The sequence below is a fragment of the Echinops telfairi genome, unplaced genomic scaffold, assembly GCF_000313985.2.
Source record: "Echinops telfairi isolate 266 unplaced genomic scaffold, ASM31398v2 ScPeMD7_7458;HRSCAF=8496, whole genome shotgun sequence".
NCBI lineage: Eukaryota > Metazoa > Chordata > Mammalia > Afrosoricida > Tenrecidae > Echinops > Echinops telfairi.
Genome location: NW_022111358.1, coordinates 31727486 through 31736789, shown reverse-complemented (window position 1 = coordinate 31736789; position 9304 = coordinate 31727486). Strand labels below are relative to the sequence as shown.

Genomic DNA, 9304 nt, shown 5'->3' with positions numbered 1-9304 from the left:
CAGTATAACCTTTTCTTGGGAGAGAAGAGGTAGCCTGGTGTAGCATCATGGCAAAGAACCTGGACTCCCAGCCTAGCTGCTCAATCCACTTATTCTTGTGTGACCAGAATCTCCGTGTCTTAGTTTCTTCCTCAAAATCAGCCGTTCTCAACCTGTGGGTTGCGACCCCTTTGGGGGGGGCGGGTGTCAGACAACCCTTTCACAGGGGTTGCCCGATTCATAACAGTAGCAAAATGACTGATGAAGTAGCAACGAAAATCATGTTACAGTCCGGAGGTCACCACCGCATGAGGTACTGTATTAAAGGGTCGAAGGTTGAGAACCACTGCTCTAAATGGAGGCTAGTAACAGTACTTGATGGAGTTGTTTTAAGAACTGCGGTTTCCCATGTAAGGAATTTAGAATAGTGCCTGGCACACATGGTACTCTCAAATAGCTGCCATCCAGTCAGCGCCAACTCTGAGTCGCCCTATAAGACGGTAGAACTGGCCCTGTGGGTTTCTGAGGTTGTCACTCTTTATGGGAGCAAAAAGCCTCTTTTCTCTGAGTGAGCAGCAGGTGGGTTCAAACTGCTGACCTTGTGGCTAGAGTCTGACTCCTAGCCCACTGACTATGCCACCAGAGCTCCTTTGGCATCTGGGAAGCACTAAATGTGAACTCTGCCGGATTGCTATGCGGGGTTGAATGTGACCAGGTGTAAAGTGGTCTTGATGAAAATGGGGGGACACAGTCAGATTTGTTAAATGCCTGTTTTTTGCCAAGTACGATGGGTGATTTCATACATTTTCGTGTATTCCTTAGGAAAGCCCTGGAAGATGTGAGACAGTTAAGAGACTTGCTTTAAAGGTCTGAGGTTTCAACTTAATGTCTCCGACACTGAGGCTGACTTTTTTTCCCCACACCATGGTGAAGAAGGAGCTTGGTTTGTCTGTAAAGCTGTCCACAGGACAGAGGAATGGTTGGCTAGGAGACCATCTCCTCTTGATCTCCCCTTTATGAGTCAGTAGGCACTGCAATAAGAAGCCCAGGTGCGGTGGGTTAAGCTTTGGTCAGTGGCGCAAACCTACCAGCTGCTTCATGGAAGAAAGAGAAGGCTCAGACCAGAACAAAAGATCATATCAATGTGAATGAGGGTGAGCGCAGAGTAGAGACACAAAGCCCATCTGTAGATACCTGGACATCCTTTACAGAAGGGTCACAAGGAAGAGACAGCCAGCCCAGGGTGCAGTATAGCACCAATGAAACATGCAACTTTCCTCTGGTTCTTTAATGCTTCCCCCCTACTCCCCGACTGTCATGACCTCAATTCTACCTTACAAATCTGGCTAGACCAGAGTATATACATGGATACAGATAAGAGCTGGAAACACAGGGAATCCAGGAAACCCCTCAGGACCAATAATGAGAGTAATGATACCTGGAGGGGAAGGGGAAGGTGGGGGGAGAAAGGGGGAACCGATAACAATGATCTACATATAACCCCTTCCCAGGGGGATGGACAACAGAAAAGTGGGTGAAGGGAGACAGCGGTCCGTCCGTGTAAGATGAAAAAAAAAATTATAAATTTATCAAGGGTTCATGAGGGAAGGAGGGTGGGGGAGGGGGGAAATGATCTGATGTCAAGGGCTCAAGTACAAAGAAAATTTTTTGTTGTTTTTTTTTAAATCATTTTGTTGGGGGCTCGTACAATTCTTACCACAATCCATGCATACATCCATTGTGTCAAGCACATTTATACATTTGTTGCCATCATCATTCTCGAAACATTTGCTTTCTACTTGAGCCCTTCATATCAGCCCCTCATTTTCTCCCCTCCCTTCCCGGAAAGAAAATGTTTTGAAAATGATGGCAACGTATGTATTGGCACAATGGATGTCTGTATGGATTGTGATAAGAGCTGTATGAGCCCCAATAACATGACCTGACACAGAGATGAGGCGGTCTGCTCCTGTGACCGCTGGCACTGGAAGCCCTCAGGAGGTTGTCCTTTCGGTCCTATGGTGCTGCTAGAAGCCAGAATCTATGTGGTTGCAGTGGCTTGTTTTTTGCTTGTTTTTAAGCTTATGGACATGTCCCAGCATGAAAGTTGATAAATCTTGGAGAATGTTCTGAGTGTGTCATCTAATGAAGGTTACACAAAGGGAGAACTTGTACTTCGCCAAGAGTGTTTTTACTCCCTCCCACTGAAAAAAAAAAAGAGGACTACCCTGAGTGGGTGGGAATTCTTTCCCTGGAGTTGGCAGGCTGGGACAGGTGCTCTTGGCCTGGCCAGTGAGGATTCTGGAAGACACACAGGATGACTTCTTCCATGGTCTAGAAGAGAAATCGATCCCTCAGTCTGGCTTTCCAAGCTCTTCCCATGGTTTCTGCCCGGCGCCACCACCTCTGCTCAGGCCATTTTCAGTTGCTACTCTTTCAGAGACCACGCTGATGAAATTAATTGGTCTGTTTTTCCAACTAGGAAGAAGACTCCCTAGTTACTGTCTGTCGAGAGATTGTGGGACGATGGTCGGACTCCCAGAACGTTGTCAAGAAAGTGAAGAGAGAAGGTAGCGTTGGCGTTTCGGTGTCCTTTCCAACAGCCTGGCTCTCTAGCTGTTGGCGAGGGCGTTTCCTTTGGCTCTCTGGTGCGCATTCCTTATGATATCGTTTAAACTGTAGCTTTGTGTTGAGCGTGGTTTCCCGTTCTTCTTCCGGCTTATACACGCACAGGTTCACCCCAAGCTGATTAGACCCGTGTCTGGGACCGGCGCACGAGCACGTGCATCCTCTCGGGACATGCCTTCGTTTTATTTGGGTGCCTTAAACAAAAAGGGCCCAGCGGGGCCAGTTAACTCGAGGCAGAGAGGGCAGCTCAGAAGGTGACAGCTCTTTTGGGTTCCAAAGGGCAATCTTGATAGATTTTCTAGAAGGACTCGGGACAATCATGCCAACGAGTTTTTTTCATCCCAGCAGCATACCTGCTCATCTTCAGAGGGAGCAAGGGCTGTCCTGTGAGAATTCAGTGGGGAAACCTTAATCTCATTTACCCTGCAGCCCTGGTCATTTTTGTTCCCATAACTCCAAGCACGTTTAAAAGGAACAAGATTGGAGTCCTTTGAGGTTGCCCAGGCTGCTGTTTTTGATGCGGAAGTCAGAGGGCTCAGAATTCTTTGGGGGAAGACTTTACAGGGAGGCAGGCATTGCCTCCCGAAGGTGGATGCATTTGAGAGACCCTGGGCTGCATCCTTCCCGTCAGGGGCCTGCACGGAGGAGAGAAAACTGCCGTCAGCCAAGGAGGGAGCCTGTTGTGAAACATTTCTTTACAAGATTCACAAGGTGTCCGGAAGCTGGGGCGTGTGATCAGGGCTACACATCAAACAGCCGAGTCAGGAGCGCTGAAGCTGGGTCAGTGGGAAAAAGCTGAGGACAATAAAAAGGTTCTTTTTAAGCAAGTTTGGAGCAAGGAATGGTGCATTGTCACCTTCCCTGCAGAAGAGAGAGAACACTACCTCTCAGGAGAGGTGTCATAAACGTGGCAGGTCGTGGTCATCAAGGAGCCCTGTGGCCTAGTGGTTGCGTGTTGGTGTGCGAGCCACAAGTCACCCGTCCGAAAACAAAGTGCCCTGCAGAAGGAAGATGTGAGCTCCTCCCCACGAAGAACTACCGTCTCGGACGCCCGCAGGTGGTTCTCCCCCGTCCTGTGGGGTCACTGCCCGTGGGCGTGGACTCGAGGGCAGTGAGGGTGGGTGGTTGGAGTGGCTTGAGCCTGCTCATCGTGCACGGCCGTTCCATTCCCCTGAAAAAGAGAAGCAGAGGGTTCTACATAGAGGCTGTGTCAGAACAGTGCCTTCACATCTTGACTTTTTGTTTAATGACAAAGTATTGCTCTTGCAGCAGTACTTTTTGACTTACTTCATAGTTAAGCGGCGATGTTCATAAAAACAAACCTGAATAGATGCCGTTTCCCACTGCCTGTTTGCTCTCTCTCAGCCTTGGCTGTACACTAATGTCACTTGAGAGATTAAAAAAAACAAGACAGTGCCAGGACCACACTGTATCCCAGTTTTGCACAGATGTCTTGGCATTCTGATTCCTTTAAAAACACCAGAAGCTTCTGCTGTGCGGCCAGGTTTAAGAACCACTACTGTACACCATCGCTGCCTTCCACCAAGAATGGAGAGCTTAGTGGTTGATTTTTGGTTTAAATCTAAAGAATTTGACCTGACATTATTGTAAACTTGAGAGGACCCAACTCACATTGGGTTCTATGTTCCTTCCTAGGTTTCTGGGATCAGAAGAGGACAGTTGTCTCTATAGAGGCTGACTTTTTTGGGGTTCTCAGCCTCTTTTCTCCCCATTTTTGTTTTGTTTCCATGGGAGCTTATGCGGGCCCAGTATGGAAAACAGAGCTGGTGCTTCTGATTGGCCATGGGTGCCGGGCCAAAGCCTTTCCTGCAGGGCCTCTGTTGCCTTTCTAAAGGCATCTGAGACCCCCTCCGTTGAGCCCCGAGGTTCCAGTGCCCCAGGGGCCAGCCCTGCCCGGGGCTAGTGGCTCCGTGAGTTTGCTTTCTCTCTCATACACCCTCTTCTCCCTCCTCTCAACTGCCTCCCAGATGACGTCCAGGCCATTGCCACGTTAATTGAGAAGCAGGCGCAGATCGTGGTGAAGCCCAGGGTGGTGTCGGAAGAGGAGAAGCAGAGGAAAGCTGCGCTCCTGGCCCAGTACGCGGATGTCACCGATGAAGAGGAATATCCTTCCTCGAGTCCTTCCCTGAGGCTCAAAGCAGAAATGTGGCTTTGGCGCACAGTGAGCCCGGGGACACTGGGCTCCCCCTGGGTGGTTTGATTGCCCAGCTGAATGGCAGTGCTCTGGCCCTGTATGGGTGTGAGGAATGGTGTTGGCCTAGTTGATTCTAGACTTCAGCTTTCAACCTACGATTCATAGAATCCTGAAAATTTTAGGGTAGAGAGATACCTTAATGGATCTTTCATACTGGGTTTTCAGGAAACAAGCCATAGCTGTGATTTCTTATACCTGCCCCTTCCTATACTTAGTTCAACGGCACACATAAGTTGCATGTTTTGTTTTCTCCTAGTAGATAGGTGAAGTGAGGCACAGCGAAATGACGATCAGAGGTATTCAGAGAATGAGGGGCAAAACCAGGGCTAGAATCCAGATTATTTTAGGTGAAAGGTTTCCTAAGTCTGGAGCAGTTTCATCCTGGTTTGTATTTTTTATGTCCCTGTGACTACATCATTAAAGAAACGGGCTGCCCTCCAAACAGCAGTAGAAGAAATCTGGAATTTGAGTAGGGCTGTGTAGTCAGACAGGTGTGTGGCTAGCAAGGGCAGATTTGGTTCCTTGTGAACTCGGAATTTGTTTACGAGACGTTGTGGCTTACCAAGCCTGTGTGGAGTAAGTGACAGTTCTCTCCTGGTTTTTCCTCCAAACTTTTCAGCATTGACAGAGCTGTAGTCCCTGTCACCACATCTCGTGCTCTGGCTCAGAAGGTGACTTGAAAGCAGTAATTTGCCTGCCTGGGTGGCTTATTAAAAACAGACAGCGCCCGACTTAGTAGATTGGATCAGCATTTCTAACAGGTTCCTAGGTGATTCTGGGAACCGTACAATGAGAACCACTCTCTTAGAGCTTGTCATGCCATCCCGCAGCTTCCAGGTAATGTGGCAGTCCACCCAGATCAGCGTAAAATTCTTTTCAGCTTTTCAGAGATACAGGATCTTTGAACAATCTTCTCCAAGTTGAGACTTTTAAAGGTGACTCCTGGGTTTACTACCACATCCTTGACGATGCCTGCCTTCTACTCAATGAGCCTTTTCTAGGTCCCAGTCTCTTGAGTGTTTCTTAATGTTGGGATGGGAGATACTTTCCCTTGCATTCCATGCGACTTTCCTTAACGCCATTCACTGAAGCAGACGAGAAGGATAACCCAGGCGCTACCACAGTCAACGCTGGCTCTGACAAATGTATCCTTCTCTGTGTCCACCTCCATGTGCTCCTCCATAGAATCCTCCCGCAGGTCTGTTTGTGTGTGTGTAATCTCACCAGGCTGTCATTGTGGAGAGAGCGTCTCTCGCTTCCAGGAGTTCATGCCACCCTGGGAGCTTCATTCCAAGGACAAATCTGGGTGGTCAATTTAGCAAGAACTTGCCCCAGATAACACGTTCACGTGCACTGTGAAGGGATTAGCTTGGAGGAAGGGTTTCTAAAGGAAAATAATCTGTACTCCCTGGATATAGTGCTGCTTGACCAGCATTGTGTAAGCAATTCAAACATTATTGGAGTCTTGGTATTTGTCCTCGGAGACCTTATAATTTGTTTGACTGAGGACATAAACAACTGAAAATTGTTATAGACGAACAGTATGTACATATTGGAATATATTTTCTGAGGAGAGTCCCTACCTTTTAAAAATCATTTTATTAGGGGCTCTTACAGCTCTTATCACAATCCATACACACATCAATTGTGTAAAGCGCATTTGTACATTCATTGCCTTCATCATTCTCAAAACATTTTCTCTCCACTTAAGCCCCCGGCATTAGGTCCTCATTTTTTTCCCCTCCCTCCCCGCTCCCCCCTCCCTCATGAGCCCTTGATAGTTTATAAATCGTTGTCATATCTTGCCCTGTCCGACGTCTCCCTTCACCCACTTTTCGGTTGTCCGTCCCCCAGGGAGGAGGTCACATATAGTTCCTTGTAATCGGTTCCCTCTTTCCTACCCATTCTCCCTTTACCCTCCCTGTTTTGCCACTCACACCACTGGTCCTGTAGGGCTCATCCGTCCTGGATTCCCTGTGTTTTCAGTTCCTATCTGTACCAGTGTACCTCCTCTGGTCTAGCCAGGAAAGTCCCTACCTATAGTCACTTATGAGACACTTTCTGGAGATGGGTTCAGGAGGAGTGTGATGGATTATCTGAGAAAAGGGGAGGTTATTTCAGGGAGATTTAGTGATTTAATAGAACTACAGCAGGAAAAAATGTTTCAAGACTGGAGAAGAGCTTGACTAGTGCAGATTGCTTTTAGAATTACTAAAAAATGAGAGGTGACATTTAAAATTGATAGTATTAGCAAAAACTTTATATGCTGCAAATACATAAATATTTTGCCAGTTACATTTAGTAGTAAAATTAGCTACTCCTGCAACACTACCATTGAATACTTATTCTAGAATGAAATTTTGTTTTGGTGAATTTTTTTAAGTCTGAATAGTATTTTTATTCCAGGGGACCCTTCTTCATTTTTGTCTTGGTAGCTTTAGGATTTTACGTCAGACTAAAGCTCAACATGACGTTTTAAGGCTTGGGATGTGGAGCCAGGACAGCCAGAAGGAAAAAAGGGGTTGTAACCTGCAACCCAGGCCCTTAACTCATTTGTAGCTCTGTTTCGAAATACCAATGTGGAAGATGTCCTCAATGCCCAAAAGCTGGAACGAGACTCACTTCGGGACGAGTCCCAAAGGAAGAAGGAACAGGACAAGTTACAGAGGGAGAGGGACAAAGTAGCCAAGCAGGAGCGAAAGGAAAAGGAAAAGAAAAGGACACAGAAAGGGGAGCGGAAGCGATAGCCCAGACCCACTCTCTCCTTTCTCCCATGAACTTGATATCAAATGGGAGAACTTGCTGTACAAATGCGTATTTGAGAGAAATGGGAGAACACTGCCAAGTGGTTTCCCAAGGCATTTCCCCTTTGTTTACATGGTCAAGAGGAAACTCAGCAACACTTCTAATTACAAAATGTGCCATAGCTCCGAGGTATGGGTAATTGGATTATTGTCAATGATGTCTTTACCAAAGATCTGGACTAGGGGCAATCTCGGTATTTTATGCTCCTTTTGGCCACTTTAAAGTCTCCCATCACCTTGGATAAGCAGCAGGAGGATTAATCTTCAGCCTGAAGGAGCAGAAACACCACCAGGGTGAAGTGTAAGCGTGTATGTTGTTTCCAAGGCAGCATTTGGCCCGAAATGTCATGGTTGGTGGTTCAAGTAGAACGCCAATGAAGAGCTCTACCTGGATCCGTCATTTGTTTCCTGGAAGCAAAGTAGGAAAACGGCAAGAAATGCTATGGGTGGTGGTCCAGAGGTGAGGGTTCTGAAAAACTTTGCAGCTTATGGGTGGAAAAGAAGTCTTTTTTCAAATAGATTGTTAGATACATTTCCTCCTCTAGGATGTAGCTTTAAGAAGAATGTGTTCTTCCTGAAGCAAAACTAGCATTAGTGAGGATTTTTTAAATCGTGATTCTTCTTGAATCCTGAGATCTTTTATTTGTCCTAAAAATTATGAGTATAAGACCTTTGAAAAGTCCTTATTAGGGAAAATGGAGAAATAGTCACTCAAAATCTGTGTTTGTTGATGCTCATCAGATTTATCAAATGAGTGGTGGAAAATGGTTCGAGTCAAAAGCAAGCGGGAGCTCTGCTCCTACATTGTCATCAGCCACATTTGTTGTAAGGCCTTTCTCCCTTCGACTTCCAGGCAGCAGATGGTCGAGTGGAAGCTTGAAGAAGGCAATTTCAGTGCTGAGACAGAAAGTAAATATTTTATACCAGAGGTTGGCTGACTGTCGCTCCCAGGTCTGATTTGGCTTGGCTTGTTGTACAGTAGAAACAATGTCCATTTTTAAAAGGTTGTTAAAAGAATAAAGATTATGTAACAAGACCCATGTGGCCCACAGAGCCTAAAATGCTACCTGGCTCTTCAGAGTGTACCAATCTTGTTTTGTATCATTGGTTAACAAAAAAATGTTGCCATTGTGCAGAAAGTAAAAAGATGCATGGCGAAGGAGAAGATGTGTTACCTCTTTATATACATATACTCCTCTAGCTGTGGCATTGCAAAAAAGAAAAAAGAAAACCCACATACATAAAACTCACCTTTTTGTAAAAAGAATAAACTTTATTTAAATGACTGTCTTCTGACTTATGATTCCTTCTAGCTACCCATGGAAGTGAATTTGTGTGGATATTCATTTAGGAATGTGTCCAGTTATTCAAACTAGCATTGACTTTAAAAAAAATAAGGATCATCTCATTGGGCTTTGAGAAAGGCTCTCTACTGAACAAAAGTATTATTAAATCCTTTACTTTAAAATGTTCAGTATTACCAAGGGTAGACTTTAATAATCCTATTTGATGGTTGTATTGGGTAAGTGCTGGAGCTAGAACCACAGATCAGTGATTTAAACCCACCAGCTGCTCCCTTGAGAGAAAGATGAGATTGTCTGCTCCCATGAAGATTTTCAGCCTGAACACCAAAAAATAGACATTGGGGCCAGGGCTTGGCACCCTATCAGACTCGGCC

At 46.0% G+C, this 9304-nt stretch overlaps 1 protein-coding gene across 2 annotated transcripts in view; it reads left to right on the top strand.

The window, feature by feature from the left end:
• The window catches only part of CCDC43 (coiled-coil domain containing 43), a 12932-nt gene extending 4020 nt beyond the window's left edge, over positions 1–8912 (top strand). Inside the window, exons 2-5 of one of the 2 annotated variants that reach the window (XM_004707226.2) lie at positions 2462–2549; positions 4596–4731; positions 5909–5967; positions 7382–8912. In XM_004707226.2, the coding sequence (XP_004707283.1) occupies positions 2462–2549; positions 4596–4731; positions 5909–5967; positions 7382–7569 (471 nt within the window). In that variant the 3' untranslated portion in view covers positions 7570–8912. The other variant, XM_045299594.1, reaches the window with a different exon arrangement.
• The last annotated feature ends 392 nt before the right edge of the window (positions 8913–9304 follow it).